The sequence below is a fragment of the Sabethes cyaneus genome, chromosome 1, assembly GCF_943734655.1.
Source record: "Sabethes cyaneus chromosome 1, idSabCyanKW18_F2, whole genome shotgun sequence".
Lineage (NCBI taxonomy): Eukaryota > Metazoa > Arthropoda > Insecta > Diptera > Culicidae > Sabethes > Sabethes cyaneus.
Window position 1 is genome coordinate 31574948 of NC_071353.1, and position 18635 is coordinate 31593582.

The 18635-nt window shown below is 38.4% G+C and overlaps 1 protein-coding gene across 2 annotated transcripts in view; it reads left to right on the plus strand.

The window, feature by feature from the left end:
* Positions 1 to 1854: 1854 nt before the first annotated feature.
* LOC128732756 (EH domain-containing protein 3) overlaps positions 1855 to 18635 on the plus strand; it is a 39193-nt gene continuing 22412 nt past the window's right edge. The window contains exons 1-2 of one of the 2 annotated variants that reach the window (XM_053826097.1): positions 1855 to 2038; positions 2147 to 3456. In XM_053826097.1, the coding sequence (XP_053682072.1) occupies positions 2232 to 3456 (1225 nt within the window). In that variant the 5' untranslated portion in view covers positions 1855 to 2038; positions 2147 to 2231. The remainder of the gene's footprint in view (positions 2039 to 2146; positions 3457 to 18635) is intronic. The other variant, XM_053826098.1, reaches the window with a different exon arrangement.

Genomic DNA, 18635 nt, shown 5'->3' on the forward strand with positions numbered 1-18635 from the left:
GAAAAGTCCTCTATTAAGCTTATTTATCAACTTTTGAGAGAGAGAGATTGTTTGAAGAACTTAAAGTAGTTTAAACGTCGCTTGTTCAAACGCCATTTAAGTGCTTACTTTATGCAGCTTTGATCGCGTTAAATCAACCCGTAAACAGCAATTGCTCTTGTAATTCAGCTACCGTTGTTACTTGGGAACCGCTCCGGCATTGAATGTCAAAACCGAACTGTGCCCTTCAGAAAGTTGTACCTATCAACCGCCATTAGCACTCGTGGAAAGCAGGATAGCTTTTAAAGTACCTATCCAATCCAGCTTTCCACGAACTAAAATGGCGGATATTGAGCACAAGTGGGCACAATCTTTTGACATTCATTGGAGGAGCGTCGAGTTCGCCTCGCCTCTTTAGCTGATCTGCAAAATTGAACAATGTCGTGGAAAGTTAGATAAGCCCAAAAATGCATCCAGCTTTCCACGAGCGATAATGGCGGATATTGAGCACAAGTGGGCACAATCTTTTGACATTCATTGGAGGAGCGTCGAGTTCGCCCTGACGGAGTTACTATGGATACATTCATGATTGTTTGTTGTTCGAATGTAAAAATGTAAACATTGTTCAATTTTGCAGATCAGCTAAAGAGGAACATAATTGAACGGACAAGTTTTGTGGATTGTGGCTTTGCAGTTTTCGCAAATTTCAGGGAGAGTGTCCAAATACGCAACGAAAAGTTTCTTATCAAGTCGAGACGCTGTTCGAGAGCAAACTTGACAACGGCTCGACCAACATGAAGTTAATGTTTGCGTTAATGTGTAATGTTTCGAATGTGTAATTCGTACGATTGCAAAAAAGTATTCTGAGCCAATGCCTTCAGCAAATTATGGCCGCAAACCACTATAAAAGTTTGAATCCGTTTAGTAATGTTCCACTTCAGCTGATCTGCAAAATTGAACAATGTTTACATTGTTACATTCGAACAACAAACAATCATGAATGTATCCATAGTAACTCCGTCAGGGCGAACTCGACGCTCCTCCAATGAATGTCAAAAGATTGTGCCCACTTGTGCTCAATATCCGCCATTATCGCTCGTGGAAAGTTGGATAAGCCCAAAAATGCATTAAAGCCCATTTGAATGGATATTCAGTACCGCCCCGCTAATCCGACAAATTTATAGCCGGATTAGCGAATTTTGACTCGATAATCCGACAGTCAAACTGACGTTAGCGTGAGTTTGAAATGTGGTTTTGTTTACATCCATACGTAAACAACTCCGGAAATTTTTGAAAATATTTGTCGTAAGTACGCAATAACTATGTTTTATACTCAGTAATGCTCAATTTCGTCAACAAAATACTTTGAAATTCTTAGTTAGTGTCGAAATAAGTGCAAGCACATCAGTCTATTGAGAATAGCAATGGAAATATTATGGCCATAGCAAACGTGAACGTAGTTAGAAGCAGCACCATGTACCATTTCCATTTATTTAGAAAGAGTGCCATTCTGACGCCAAACGAATGTAGTGTTCGATTGAAAGAAGTCAAGTTCAATGCTTTTTAATTCGGAATTTTCCGGATCAGCGAGATCCGGACTATTGAGTCGTCGGATTATTGGGTGTCGGATTAGCGGGGGGATACTGTTCTTGAATCCTTGAAATATTTCTCGATAGCTACCAACAGGGTTACCAACACTGTTCGTAGCGGTGTCCTATCCCTCGCGCTAAAGACGTCAATGTCATTTTGACGTTGAACGTCCTTATCCATCCAGAAAGAAGAACAAAACGAAAGGAAAACTGCAAAGGTCTTGTGATGTGTCATTTTCTCCTCCTTTTGGTCGTGTACCGCAGTAGTCGAGATATCCACAAAGTGACTTAGTTAAGCACAGTGATCGAAGAAATACCCAGCTGGAGGACTACGCGGTCGCGAGTTTTCTCAGTTTGATCTTCAGCTCCTCACTTATTATACATACAGTTATAGTTAATACCTACTTCTGGTCGCGAAAGTTGCAATTTTGCATTCAGCCCGAAATTTTTATTCCCGGAATAGTGACCCGGTCTGGCGGTGGATTTTAATCTCTGCGTGTCGTGCCGTGATCGCCCTTGATAAAATCCGCCCCCAATTGGCTCACGAGTGACTAATTCTTTTTTTTTTTTTATCTTAGTCATTCAAGTGCGATTGTGCAAGTAAATAGAGCGGAAGAAAAGTTGAATCAAACAGAGTGCGGGTGAAGTTATACAAGAGTGAAAATGTTCAGCTGGCTAAAACGGGAACCCAAAACCGAGGAGGTTGTCGAGAATGTGCTCGGGGAGCTGAAGAAAATCTATAGAAGTAAGTTGCTCCCTCTGGAGGAACACTACAACTTTCACGATTTTCATTCGCCCAAGCTGGAAGATCCGGATTTCGATGCAAAGCCAATGATCTTGCTCGTTGGTCAATATTCGACCGGTAAGACGACATTCATTCGATATTTACTAGAACGGGATTTTCCTGGCATTCGTATCGGACCAGAACCAACTACTGATCGGTTCATTGCTGTTATGTTCGACGAAAAGGAGGGAATCATACCCGGAAATGCGCTGGTCGTTGATCCGAAAAAGCAGTTCCGCCCACTGGGAAAGTACGGAAATGCATTTCTAAACCGGTTCCAGTGTTCTTCGGTGCCTTCACCGGTTCTACGAGCCATTTCAATTGTCGACACTCCTGGTATTTTGTCGGGCGAGAAGCAACGGGTTGACCGAGGTTATGATTTCACAGGAGTACTCGAATGGTTTGCTGAGCGAGTGGACAGAATTATTTTGCTGTTTGATGCTCACAAGTTGGACATATCGGACGAGTTCCGTCGTTCCATTGAAGCACTCCGTGGTCACGATGATAAAATACGAATAGTACTGAATAAAGCTGACATGATTGATCATCAGCAGCTAATGCGTGTGTACGGTGCTCTTATGTGGTCTTTGGGCAAGGTACTGCAAACTCCGGAGGTTGCTCGGGTATATATTGGATCATTTTGGGATCAACCACTTCGCTATGACGTAAATCGACGACTTTTTGAGGATGAAGAACAGGATCTGTTCCGCGATTTGCAGTCCCTTCCGAGAAACGCTGCCCTTCGGAAGTTGAATGACCTCATTAAGCGAGCCCGCCTTGCAAAAGTGCACGCATTCATCATTGCAGAGCTGCGCAAAGATATGCCCTCCGTGTTTGGTAAAGATAGCAAGAAGAAGGACCTCATCAAAAACCTCGGTCAGGTTTATGATCGCATACAGAAGGAGCATCAGATTTCGCCCGGAGATTTTCCCGATCTCAAAAAAATGCAAGAAGTGTTAGCTAACCAGGACTTTTCCAAGTTCCACTCTCTGAAAATACCACTGTTGGAGGTGGTCGATCGAATGCTGGCCACCGACATTGCTCGTCTGATGAGCATGATTCCGCAGGAGGAAATGACTTTGGTTTCGGAGCCACTAATCAAGGGTAAGTTGAAGTTAACGAATTTCATTCTAATCTACGCTAAATAGTTGCGCAATGCTCTGACCCTGGCTTCGACGGCGTTGACGACAAACCGGAGAAGAGAATGAATTTTTTTTTGATTGTGTACGGGGGCCGCCAACAGCCGACGTTTTTATCACGTTCATTTTATCTAATCGCCGAGTAAATGACAGTAGCTTCAAGATAAGTTCAGTGGCATTTGAAAGCTTGAGGTAACAAAACGTTTCAAAGTTGATTTTTTTTTATATTTTTATCCAAAAATAAACCACGTGCGTTTGAAGAGTAGCGAGTCATTGATCTGGGATGTATTAAATAAAAATGTTCTTCTTCTTAAAATATACTAGAATTTTACATAGGGTTACATGGTCCCCCCGTTTCGCTCGGCTGGTTCTCATGGATGTGTTCACCGGGTTCTAATCCCAAATGGGTCGGAGATTTTTCTAGGCTGGAAGTTTTTTTTTGATTACCACTGGGGCACGTTGTGCTGCAGCCGAAGATATCGAAATTCTCTCACCTGTCATGCTAAATGTATCGAGACTGTATTAGGCCTGCGGTCTAAAACGCGTGATATATTTTTTAACATATCGCTTAGGGGAAACTAGGGTAAGATGAGCACCCTAATGAGGTAAACTGGGTGTCAGTTTATATACATAGGACTGTTGATTGACAAAAGCATACCTACAACCGGTCGTGAGTTCGGCAATGTCAGCAGTGGAGTTGGCTTCGAACAGACCATTATAGACATCGTAGAGGGTAATCCAGATTCTTTACGTTGCTCATTCACGTAGCGCCAAAAACTTTTTGGGTTTGCCTTGCGACGGCGTTGCAGATTGTTCTGGTTGGCGTTATACAGGCGATCATTGAGTTGCTTATAGGTAGTATTTATTTCTACGTATCTCCTCGTTGCATCAATGCGGTACTTGCTGTGTCGTGTAAGGACTGCACTTTTCATCGTTTTAAGGCGCTTGGGATCAGCATTCGCCTAGGCTGGTTTAGGCGCTATGCGCTTAGACTTTGTTAATGTACTAATATTTGAATTATCCCAGTCACGCATGTTTGACATGTCCTCAAAGAAATGAAATAAGTAGCAAATGAAAGCACGAAATTTTCTACGCCAAAAAAGTAGATCTTGAAAGTATTCCCTGCATATTAGCATTAAAAACTGAACGAAATCCCGTATATCAAGCAATTTTTCAGTTTGCTTCGACCCAATTAAATAGTATTTTCATTGACACATAAATCCATAAGCAAGGTCCGTGTTCAAAGTTTTACAACATTTCGATTTGAGTGTATGCAGTAAAAATCACCTTAAGCCCGTCTGATTACTGACTGTATTGTGAACGGTGCATTAATTGTTGCGTAATGAGAAAAGACGGCAAAAAAAATCTTCTGAAATTCTGTTGAAGTTTGTTATGAAGTTTTCCGCACCGAGCTTCTGGGTCAAATCGGAGATTCATCGATTGGACTTCGTACTTTTGTTCGTTACGATGCATACGGATCTGATAGTGTTCCAAAGAGTGTTCATCGTTGCTTTTTATTTATCTTTCAAGTTTCTCGTACTTTCTAAGAAGATTCGTCATACCGTATTTTCTAAAGTTCCTATAATTTTGACCAAACAGTTCAGAGCACTCTTTTTCTTTGGTGGGATGACCACCGACTGATGGGATACTATCGACTGATGTTGGTCCCGTGTATCGGTTTTCAACTGAGCCAGTATTTAATTCGTATTTTCCTTCCGGAAGAAGATCTACACGTGATTGGAGTGATCTCTGAGTTATGTTAGTTGGTATAGCTCTCCCCTCTGAGTGGAGGCTCCCATATAAATGAAACACCAATTTCTGCAAAACTAGAGAAGTAATCAAGTCGGTGCCATTATTAGGTTGTCCAAGGAGCAAGTTTGGAAATGCTGTATTTTTCCAAAGAGCTAACTAATTGCAATTTCAGTAGTTCAAATCAATTACATCGCATACCTTAACATTCTGGACCCAAAAAAATTAATCAAGGGCGAAAATTTAAACATAATTCCACTATTATCCGAGAAATATTTGAAATTGATAGTCAATTATATTTGTGGTTTCTCTATATTTTTTAATACTTCACAAACTGTTGGCTGTAAGAAATTAATAGCTTCATAATCGGCTCGACTGCGCTATAATATTGCAATCAATCTAGAAACGCATCGTTTATTAACGATTGATTTAACCTCAAGTATGCGTTTTAATCAAAGTCTATTGGATAAATTACGAGCGCGTTCTGATTTATTGGCTAGGCAGTAAATGTAGATCTGATCAATCGCGAGTAATTCAGATGCGCTTTGAATTAGAAACTGTTTTCTAAACTGCAGGGGCTACACTCATAAGTATTTGTAAAATACCTAAAAAAATGAAAATAAAACACTAAACACCAACCGGTAAGATTATGTGCCTGCAGGCAGTTGGTTGCCCGAATCTCCGCAGCACACCATGCGCTGCTGAGGAAGCAACCATTTTCAACTGGCATTGGCCAGCATTTGCATTCCAATCAAATTGCTCTAAATTTGCTAGTTCCTTTTGCTGCTTGCCAGCCATTTCTAGTTTACGCGAGACGCGGCATTTCACTTGCGCTCTCCGTTCCTGTAAACTATTCTTCCGCTTGCAGTGCGAATCCGTCGGCTGCATCGAACCACAAACCGGCCAACTATCAAGGCGGCTAAGTGACTTTACTTATTGCGACAGTGTGCCACAAGTAGCGCACATTCATTAGCAATTCATTGCGATCTCTCATCTGCTCGGTTCGACTGACAGCGGGATCTAGGGTGGTGTTATATAAATTGAATCTGCTCGAATAGGCGCATGTTGGGGATACTGAAGATCAAATGCTTTATTTCGATAGAGTTGTACTATAGTGGGTATACCTTATTGAGAATTGTAGTCTGTTCACTATTCAGAGGAAGCAGCAAATAACGCTTCAGCTTCTCCGGCTGTTTTATCAACGATGGTAAACGATGTGTAGGTAGTTGCCAGTTAGCAAAGCGATGCTCACAATAGTTGCCATATGTGGAGGTACATCGATCTATGCACGTTGCTTAGTTTGTTCCGACGTTTGGCATTTCGATTTCATCCTCGGGACTAGTGCAATAGGATGGCAATTAATGACATCTTGCTTTGAAGTGACTAATCGAGGTGTCCTCAGATCGTGTCTTATGAGTTGTATAAAGAAAAAAATATATCAGCAATTCCATGAAAAAATGCTACCTACCGAAATTTAAAAGTACTCACATTTCGTTCAAATTTTGTGTGAACGTTCACTGAGCTACTAATGAGCTAGCAGCATAGTAGCATCGTAAATACAAAAAATGCAGCAAAACTTTAATCAATTAAATTGTAGACAATAACTAGTTCTATAAATGTGTCATACATAACTTTGTCGAATTTTTCTCGGCTGAGACGGTACTGTCAAATCAATCAAAAATTAGTTAAGGTAATCGAACCATACCTGCATTTTATTTATTTACACTATTAACAGGCTAGTACTATGTTCTAATGATATTTGAATTAATTATCGAAATAGATTATTGCGAAATTACGTTTAATTACTTCTCTGTGCAAATTAAAGTCAACAGCTATATTCAAGAGATGAACGTAGTGTGAAGAGTTTGGGCAACAGGTGTCATGGAAATCCTTAGTGATCAGGAATATGAAACCTAGATTTCTAGAAGCTTTCCCTATTACATATTAAGTACTAGCTGAGTGCCCGATCTTACTCGGGGCGCCTTTGTTTCACAGCCACTTGTACATCAGTTATTGTAACCGAAATGGTTACAATGCAAAAATATGTAACTCAATAGAGTCGGTCAGCAACACTTATTGCACTAATGATCGAACACTTTTTATACGAGTCACTTTGGTTCGGTGCATAATTACACTTGAAAAACCTACAGCGGCGAGCATTGCAGTTGTGTTTCGTTTTGTGATTTTTTCTGTTGTACGGATAAATTGTTACAGTCATGTGGGTGTTACTGCCCCTTCCTCTCAGCAACCTCCGGTCAACAACTCACCCTTTTGTCCCATCGTCACTTATGGGAGAGCCGTGCAAACATTTCGGAGCCTCACCTTGTTATGAACCCCCTCCCCTTTTGTCAACTCCTTCAGTTCTAATTCCCTTATGTCAAGGAACATATATGCCAAGTTTGATAAATAACGGTCAAGGCGTTTCAAGGTTATGGTCTCCCCCCTTATTAGCCCCCCCTCTTTGTCAACCCCTGGCGCTGATTCCCTGATGTCAAGGAACATGTGTGCCAAGTTTGACAACGAACGGTCAAGGCGTTTCGAAGTAGGGACTCTCCCCTATTCCTATTAGGGAACCTCCCCCCCTTCTTTTTGTTAACCCCCCAGTGCACAGTAGTCCAAAAGGGTGAAAAGTGGAACTTTTTTCCTAGTGTCTTTTGCTTTCATTTTATCATTTATCGTCTTCAGCACTTTTGTTCGTATGGATATCCCCCTCAATCAAAAACTGTCAAAAGTTAGTCTTCCACATGATTGTGAGGAACGTGCTGCTCGAGCCAAAGATGCTGACAGTCATCACTTACTATAATGAAAATAAAAAAAACTTTTTTGTGTTAGGAAATATAGACATAGTTTCTTCGGCAAAGTTGTAAATATTGTAAAAACAAGCAACTTTGCCGAAGAAAAAAAAATTCTATCTTTATCGAGTGCTAAACTATAGGGCATATTATTTAAAACTTTTTTAAAAATTGGTTTTTCATACTTAGCTTTCGTTACTTGCATTTTACAAAAATACAATGTTCTAGGTAATTATCGAAGCTCTCAAAATACACGTTTTTGCAGAAGACCACAAGTCTCTTGGACCTTTACTTGCTGAGTTATCGCATATTGATGCTTTAAATTTTCATAGCTTCACTAGCCCATGCGGTAAAATGGGGCAAGCGGACTTATGAAATCAGCACTTTATCTTAAAGCTTAAGTCAAGTACTATAAACTTGTACGGGTTCCGCTTGTCCACAACTACCCAAATGAGAGTACGGCAAGTATACGTTTTATGTGTTTCGCGTTCGCTAAAGGCTCGATACACGTCCTTTTTCTGTGTTCGTAGATAGACACATGGTTTTGTCGGCAAAGTTATAGAAAATATAAAGATAAACAATTTTGCTAAAGAAATTACATTTCTATCTCTATCGAGTGCAGAGCTGTAGAGCATTTTCTTTGGAAATTATTTAAAAATAAGTTTTTCGTATTTAGCGTATGTTGTTTGCATTTTACAATAGTATATGGTTCTAGGCGATTATTGAAAGACTCTAACACATGTTTTTGCAGAAGGTTGCAAATTTTTAGGACCTTTCGTTACAAAATTATCGCTTATTTAAGCTTTATTTTCCTTAACTTCATGAACCAAAAACGATAGCTTTGTAAGGAAAGGTCCTAGAGATTTGTAATCTTCTGCAAAAACGTGTATTTTGAGTCCCTCAATAATCGCCTAGAACCGTATATTTCTGTAAAATTCAACCAACATATGCTAGATGTGAAAAACTAATTTTTAAAGAATTTCCAAGGAAAATGCTCTGCAGTTCTGCACTCGATAGCAATAGAAATATCATTTCTTTGGCAAAGTTGTTTACCTCTATATTTTCCATAACTTTGCTGAAGAAACCATGTGTCTACAACTCAACACAAAAAAATAGACGTGTATCGAGCCTTTAGCGAACCCGAAACACATAAAACGTATGCTTGCCGTACTCTCATTTGGGTGGTTGGGGACAAGCGGAACCCATCCAAGTTTATACTATTCGACTTAAGCTTTAAGATGACGCGCTGATTTCATAAATCCGCTTGCCCCATTTTACCCCATGGGCTCGTGAAGCTATTGAAATTTAAAGCTTGAATATGCGATAACTCAGCAAGTAAATGTCCAAGAGACTTGCGGTCTTCTGCAAAAACGTGTATTTTGACTATTTTGAGAGCTTCGATAATTACCTAGAACATTGTATTCTTGTATAATGGAACTAACAAAAGCTAAGTATAAAAAACCAATTTTTAAGAAATTTTAAAGAATATTCCCTATAGTTCAGCACTCGATAAAGATAGAAACTATATTTCTTCAGGAAAGTTTCTTGTCTTTACAATATTTACAACTTTGCCGAAGAAACTATGTCTATACTTCCTTATAAAAAAGTTATTTTTTTGACGTAGGACTACGTCTTACGGCAAGTTTTGAGATAGGGTGTCATTCCAAAAAATCAAAAAATGCGAGCGTCACGAAAAATGAAAGGTTTTGAGCGTCAATAGCTCAGCGGTTTTCCGATCGATTTTCAATATTCTTACACCAATCGATTGGAAAATCTTCTAAGAATTGGTCCAAATGAAGAAAAGTATGGATTCTTGATGTTGAACTATTGAAAAATTTAAAATGATGAACCTATGTTTTACCAGAAGTCTCGCTTCGTGATTGGTTGGAAGATTCTTTAGGATGATCTAAACCTATACCAATTTGATATCTGTGCTTGGGAAGTAAGCCAAAACAGGTGACAAAGTTTCCTCATTTCAATAAGATTTCTTAGCACCGCGATTAAACCTAGACCATTTTGATGTCCTTGCTTGGGAAGTACGCCAGAAAGAGTGACAACACCCCCTCGTGCCAACAGATTTCTTACGAACGCGATTAAACCTAGTCCAATTTGATGTCTGTGTTAGGGAAGTGTGCCAGAAAAAACGACACAAGTTCGTTGCCACAACAGATCGCAAATTCTTTACTGCGAGACGATTAAACCTGAGCCGTTTCATTAGAAGTGTAGTGAAAAGATGTGCTGTTGATAAAATAGGATTGAATTGGTAAAACCCCTTCAACGTGGGTAACTATGGGTAATAAAAACAATCTTCAATTTCTGTAAGGTAGCAGGAAAGCAATAGTTTGTGTTCTTGATTTTGTAGCATGTAGCATTAGAGTGTCCCAAAATAGCACTATGTCAGAAAACCCGGGGGCTCACCCCTCAAATGATAGCTTAGGGTGTCACAACAAAACTTTTTTATGACGTCAACATTGGTTGCCGCGATTTAGGGGTCGCACATTTGAGTTTTATGAAAAAATGGCATTTTTCAGGAGTTAATTCAGAAAAATATTTTTAGAAACGTTAAAGTAGGCGAAAAAAGGTACTTAACTATTTTTTTCACAATCATTGGGATCCGATACATTCATAAAAAAGTTATGGTGGCATGTCTGGAGTCATATTTGGTTACAAAAATTTATTGAATTTGGCAAAAATTTAAAATTTTCGAAATTTCATTTAAATAAGCGTCAAAACAGGGTATCGAACAGTATCTCAGAGTAACGTACGTATACTGTATAGATGGGAAATTTTATGACGAACAACTTTGCCGAAAAAAGTATGGACGTATCTTCAAATCTCGCTGAGGTATTCACGTTTTTCTGAAGGCGAGACCAAACATATTTTCGCAATTTTCAAATTTTAGTAGTTCCACGTGAAAAAGGTAAATGATAAAAGCAGGTAAAAGATTGAAGCATGTCTTCTAAACGTTACCTACGTGTTGGATAGGAAGAAATATGCACCCTCCACAGAATTTGGCACCATTTAGGCTCAAGAATCACTTTAAAAAAGGGCATATTTATTTTAATAGGTACTATGTTTGACCCTTTTTGTACTATCAGTAGATGGTAGAATCAGCAAGGTGTATTCAGACAAACATTAATTCTAGTAATATTTATTCTAGTTGCTAACATGGTAATATAACGCAGATAACATATGAAAACGGCACATTTATAATAAAAATATAAAATATATTAAACCTTTTTTTAATATCTTAAATACGGCTGCATTTAGAAGCTAATTATTATTTTGAATACGTGTTGTCAAGCACATATGAAGTTGTTTTTCAAATTCAAATTACATATATGTATAACGAGAAATATAAGAATAATAATAAGAAATACAATAATAATCTTAGGTTACAAAATATTCATAAAAGTCGTTGTTCTACAAAATCCTTTGATAAATGTTGCACCATTTCAGAAAAAGTCTCAAAATGTATCCAATCACCACTATTTTTCCAAAAAAAATCGTGGTTACCATTTCCTGTATATTTTAATTTTACATTTTTTCCTGACTTTGGAGCATAGTGAATATTTTTTCAGTATTTATTTTTTCATGTTTAAAACTCAATTTTCAAAAACTCACGCTTAGGCTTCATTATGGAGCAAACCTAGTTTCAGGAGATACAATTTCTCAAACATAGTACCTATTAAATTAAATACGCCCTTTTTAGAAGTGATTCTTGAGCCTAAATGGTGCCAAATTCTGTGGAGGGTGCATATTTCTTCCTATCCAACACGTAGGTAACGTTTAGAAGACAAGCCAAAATGGTGCCAAATTTTTGGGAAGGTGCATGTTTCCTCTTATCAAAAACGTAAGTGACGTTTAGAGTAAACAGTTCAAGTTTTTTCATTTACCTCTTTCACCTGAAACTGCTAAAATTTGAAAATTACAGAAATGTGTTTTGTTCTGACGGTGAATATCTCAGCGAGATTTAAAGATACATCTTTACTTTCTTCGGCAAAGTTGTTCGTCATAAAATTTCCCATCTATATAGTATAGCTACGTTACTCTAAGACACTGTTCGATACCCTGTTTTGACGTTTATTTAAATGAAAATTCGAAAATTTTAAATTGTTCCCAAATTCAATAAATTTTTGTTACCAAATATGACTCCAGACATGCCACCATAACTTTTTTATGAATGTATGAGATCCCAATGATTGTGAAAAAATAGTTAGGTACCTTGTTTCATCTATTATAACATTTCTAAAAATATTTTTTTGAATTTACTCCTGAAAAATGCCATTTTTTCATAACACTCAAATGTGCGACCCCTAAATCGCGGCAACCAATGTTGACGTCATATAAAAGTTTTATTGTGACACCCTAAGCTATCATTTGAGGGGTGAGCCCCCGGGTTTTCCGACATAGTGCTATTTTGGGACACTCTAATGTAGCATGTATATATGTTGCATACAGCTACTATCACTACCAAGAGGCTTACGTAGTCCTGCGTCACCTATATATGCGGTCGTGTCTTGTGCACAACCCCTGATTTTTTATTTACATTATAGTAAGCAATGACGAACTTTTGACAGTTCTAGATTAAGATTCATACAAACAAAAGTGCTGAAGATCATAAATGATAAAATGAAAGCAAAAGACACTAGGAAAAAAGTTCAACTTTTCGCCCTTTTGTACCACTGTGCAGTGCAGTCTTTGGCAAGGAACATGTGTGCCAAGTTTGATGAAGAACCGTCCAGGCATTTCGATGTTATGGCCTCCCCTCTGAAACGGGAAACTTTCAATTCATCATTCACATCATCTATCTATAACTCCCTATAAAAATGGAGTTCTGTCTGTCTGTCCGTATGTTCCTTATAGAATCGAAAACTACTAAACCGATCGGCGTGAAAATTTGCATGTAGGAGTTTTTGGGGCCGGGGAAGGTTCTTATGATACTCTCCTCTCCCTCTCCTAAGAGGGGGGCTCCCATACAAATGAAACACAAATTTCTGCATAACTAGAGAACTAATCAACCAATTGGAACCAAATTAGGCATGTGGGTGTTTTTGGAGCCAATATTTTTTTTCTATGGTGAATTGAGACCCCTCCCCTCTTTAGGAACGGAACGGGGGGGGGCTCTACTTTACTGTGAGGAAAAATTCCAAATGTGTATATCAAACTGCCCTGGAGGGTGTTGTGAGTTCGAATCCGGTTGTAATCTCAGATTACAGCTTGATTCGACTCATGCACCTTCCAGCATTGGACAAAAGGTAGGAGTCAAAATGACTACTTGTCAAGCATAGCTACCAATACCCCCCCCCCTTTCCTTTCCGCTCTTCCCCCTCCTCCTTCACCAAAAAAAAAAAAAAAATTCCATTTCTTTCCCCTACCGTCCCTTCATCAATTGTAGAACCATCGTTTCAAAAAAAATATTATATCAAACTACCTATGCTTGCATAGTTACGTTACCGCCAAAATGAATCATCTAAGGTTGAGCTCCTCAGAAACTTGTAAAACTCGAGATTGTGACAAAGGTCATCCAAGATTCACGACTTATGTACAACACAGTTTAATTTGTGGCAGTACGAAGTTTGTCGGGTCAGCTTGTTGACATATAAAAGGAATACCAACGGTCCTAGGTGACCGCCTTGAGGAATACCAGATGAAGATGGAAATTTCATCAGAAAAATTGTCGCAAATTTTCATTGCCAACCAAAGTCACCAACCAGTGAGATACGATCGTAACCGATTGATAACTTTGCCGCCGAATGCTAGCTTTCCCAGTTTGGCTATGATCGCCATGATCGTGGTTGTTGCTATTTAAGACTACAGTTAGGTCAAAATAAATTACATCAGTTTGTGTGATTGTAGCCTTCTGTTATATATGAAGTAAATTACAAAAGATTGGTCACAATAAAGCGCTTAGGCATAAATTTAAGCCGGTCCTCAACAATGTATTGTCGGTAAAATCCAAAAATACGATCCAATACAGCAAGCTCAAATAGTTTAACAGTAAAGCTCAGAGCAGATATTCCACGATAATTTTCAATGTGAAAGAATTGCCTCTAACCAAGAACATATTAAAAATGCGATGCGGTGGAGTCAGTAGGCTAGTAGTGCACTTTTTCAGTCGGTCGAGCAGGAGGAATTTCATTGGGGCCAACGAAGTAAGACACTTTGAGTCCAAATATTGCTGATCTTATCATAAAATTGTCAAACTCGATATGGGTGTAAGTCTGACCAAGAAAAAGGACAGTCTCAGTAGCAGATTCAATTTGTTCCAGTGTTAAAAACTCCTCCGGATAACGCCTCTAGATTTAACGGCAAAGAGATCACTAATCGTCAGCGGATCGGAGCTCCTGCGACCGTTGTTTATAATTGAGGATGCTAGTCTAGATATTCCTTTGATCATTTACAACGAATCCAGTGACGCTTGAGAACAGCGTTGAGTTATCGGCATTCGGGTTCAAAAATCGTGTGGGCTGCCATTTGATTCCCGAGAAATAATCATCGATATCCAACGAGTAACAAATGCTGCCGCTAACATGTAAAACCCGGCCCGGTTTATCTCATTTAGTACTCTCTGGCACAATGCTGCCAACTGTAGCTGTCGCAGTTATGTACAAAGGCGTCAGGAAAATGGGTCTTACTGTTGATCATCAGCCGGTACACACCTTACAAGGTCATAATCTTAATCCATCCGGCTTTTCGTCTGACCAATGTAGCTGGTGATTGCTCCGTTCGTCGTAAGCTTTCGCTTCATTATTGCCCAATATTTCCCTTTTGTACAGAACTGGGGACAATTCGGTAGATTCAACTTTTCCGGATAAACTGGACTCCATTGTTATTGTACCATTGTATCACATGCTTGTAATGTTATCAGCATTTGTGACACGAGCAGCATATTCCTCACTATCGAGTGGTAGATTTGATCTGTATATAGCGGAAGCGTGGTAGATCTGGTCAAAACGTAACTGGGCCATCATGAGACTTAATAAGTTTAAAATTTTAAGGCACTCCCTTTTGTATGTGTTGATAGTTACAAAAATGCAAGTTTTCTTGGCAAAAAACAGGTCCCTTGCCAAATCAAGAATTTTTGGCGAAACATACTTAAATCTGCCGTAGAAACCTTGCCGCGAGTAGAACCTTCGTAGAATTTGATCCCTGGGATTAGATTGAAATTGGCTTTCACATAAGTTTCATTGTCAAGTAAGACACATTCATCGCGTTTTGTCAGCATTTGGTCGTAAAGTTTACGGACCCGGATTCTAACCACCGTTTGTTGTTTGAGGCTTCGATCTACTTGCTCAGTAACACTTGTAATTTTCACGGAGACGGATTCGAATCACTTTTAATCACTCAAGCTACAGTACTTGAAAATAACGCTGGTTGGGGGTGATTGTGCATAAATAGTTTTCTTTTCTCGTCCTGCATGATGAATATCTCGGAACCACGTTAGTTTTAAACTTCGAAAAAAAAGACAAGGCAGAACTGTTTACAAGCAACAAAACGCTGCCAAAAACTTGTACATCCGCTCTTTCCATTCTACGCCTTGTCCCGTGCTGTTTGGGTACTATAAACACCTTTGTTTTATTACTTTCTTCTACCTTCCCCGCCGTCGATTGTAAAAATTACCGCTAATTATTACTAGGATGGCAATGTGTATTTTCGCGGCAAGATTGCCACCTTAAACATAAGCACAAAGCCAACAAAGTTCATTTTTAAAGTGTGTGGCATAACATTTTAATTTCTTCTTGGTTCATTCACCCTAAATTACTGGAATTTTGGATTATGAGGTTGCAAGTCGTTAGTTTTCCCACAGTTTTAGACATTGTAGTATTGTATAGAAGTGAATTCCTTACACAAGAAGCTACAAGTTTGAAATCCATGATGATTTGGCATTATTCGACAACTGAAAGGACTTGAATGCAATGTTTCTTTGGCAAGTGCACCGGAGCGCAGTTTCACTTTCGTTCGATTGTTGTATGTACCTGTATTTGTCGTTGAACGCGATAAAGTTCCGCTGATTGCTGCTTTGCTGGCACGGTCTGCAATTTTTGCCATGGCGTAACCATTCGAACAATGCCACTCGATCAGAGCAGATTGTGATTTCATAATCAACCATTCTAGAAATAACTTCGCGTACCCATTCACCGGATTTCATTGTAGTAAATAGAGAAGCTGAGGGCGAGACTAAATGTTATCAAGTCGCGATAAGGGGACTACTGTATTTAAATACTCAACACTGTCCCATGAAAAGTTTGACGTAACGAATTGAGTAAAGTAAGCAAGTATTTTTGCGAAACTTGCTTTGAATCACGTTTGTGATGTGAAAATTCTAATAAATAATTCGAAATGTTTCAGACAATGTGGTCGGTAGTGTACGGACAAGTCGCACCAGGAAATTGTCATTTTTTTAAAATGCGATTTCATAAATTTTCGGGTGACTAAACCCATGTTTGGTCGGTTTTACCAGTTAATAATTAACGAAGCAAAATTTTATATGTTTCATCGCAAGTTGCTTTAACAAAAGATAAATATAGAAAATTTCTATTTAATAATCTTAAGCAACTTATGATCAAACAGAAGAAGCACATTTATTTGATCAAACATTTATTATTTGTATATTTCGCTTAATACTAACACCATGAACCTAGTTGAGGTACAACTAGCAAAATGGTTTCGATTTATGAATTAATAAATGAAAAACTTCCTCCCAATCCCCTATTGAACATATTTACTGGCAGTGCTTAATTACCAAGAACCTGGTACTGTATAGCCACCGCACACCGGAGCAGATAAGCGTCGCACTCTTTTTTTTGTTTGAAAAATTGAATCGGTTCGGTTCCGCAATTATTTATCGAAGGCGGTGGCGCTTTCCTGAGCCTACCGATGGAAAATAAGTTGCATCACGTTCCGTCGTTTAAAATGCTGGGTGCGCTGTTTGCTCAGTAGATAAGAAGGGTAGGATTCGCGTGTACGGTACACTTCAACCTGTTTCGTACCGTTCTTGGAATTTGAACATGTAATCACATACAGTCCACTTATCGCTTACCGCCTGCCCTTGCAAATGATAAATGGGAATATCTAAATATGAAACATTCATTTTACTATTAAAAATTTTAGTAACTTTCTTGACAGTTGACACTCATAGAACGTTAGCATCGGAAAGCTTTTGGCACGATCACTATGACTCAATTTTGATTCATTTGGGTATACCGCGTCATCCAAGTCAAATTTGTAAACGTTATGTTTGGGACTTTTATAGAGTTAGTTATTATCTACATTATTGCCGAATTAAGATTTATTGTATTTGCTGTTCCGAAAAAACAACTCATAGGGTAAGGGATCTAGTTTTTCGACCCGGTGATAGTTTTCGCACCACTGCTGAAATATTCATCAAATAAGTTTTTATAACGGTAGTTTTTACAATTTACGGAAGGAACGGTAGAAGAAAGACTTTCTTCAGCCGTTTCCTAGATCCCTTACCCTACATGACGTTTCCAAATTCTAGTTATGAGCCAATTAGTCAAATGATTAAATGACCGGCTAATACAGCAAATATTTGAGTCTATTTATCAGATAGCTAAATTATGTTCCGAAGACGCGTCAATTTTTATCTTAAATAATAAATGTTATGTGGTACATAACAAAGGTTCCTTTCACCATTAGGTGTACTAAATCGTGTTTTTTCCTCATAGCATGACTTACAAATAGCTCATAACATTGTGACGTCCATGGCACTGGCGTGCTGCATTTCTGTTTCAGCAAATTACTGAACCTACACATCTGCTAAGCATCCTTTACGGTTTCAGGTTCTAATTGAGCTAATTGAAGATATTGTTTCCTCACAATGGTACCACACTTGGAAGTCCATTGCAATCTACTGGCATCTATTCAGTAAAGATGCACAGAGATTAGTTCGACGAATTAACTGATGGGTGAACATATTTCGATTTGTGATGTTATTTATGACTTAAGTAATTGAGTAATTTATTAGTAAAATCAATATCGATTGATATTTGAATTTAAACTTGCATACCCTTGGTTCATTGTTCACATGCCATTTATGGAGCAAATGCAAGTCGGATTTAGAATACTCGATCTGCCTTCAATAGTGTAAGATCACAATTTGATTCTGCTCACTTTACCATCACTAGTCTTCAATATACGTCTCGTTTGATATTGTATTCTAAAATCTGGTGAGCAAAAGAAATAGAACACAAATATGCTCACTCCTTGTTTTATATTTAGACACCATATACCGCTAGTGCAAATGATGATGAACGTTACGCCCAGTATGGTTTGATTCAGCTTGTTCTGTGGTGTCTTTAACGTGCTGTTTTTTATCCTGTAAAATGCGGTTTGAAGTAACCTTTTACTTCAGATGTTGCCATCGAATTGTTTTGGGTCATTGTTAACATTCTCTTACTTATTGATAAGTGATCAGAAAATCTCTATTGTAAATAATGATTCATATTATAATTGATATTTTATAATTCCTTTTGTTCAATATACTACATGTGTTGTTGTTTGTTGTGTACCACAATAAATCGATCCAAGCTTTGATTCATAAAAGAGCAGTTGTTAGGTATAAACATGACAAAAAATATAA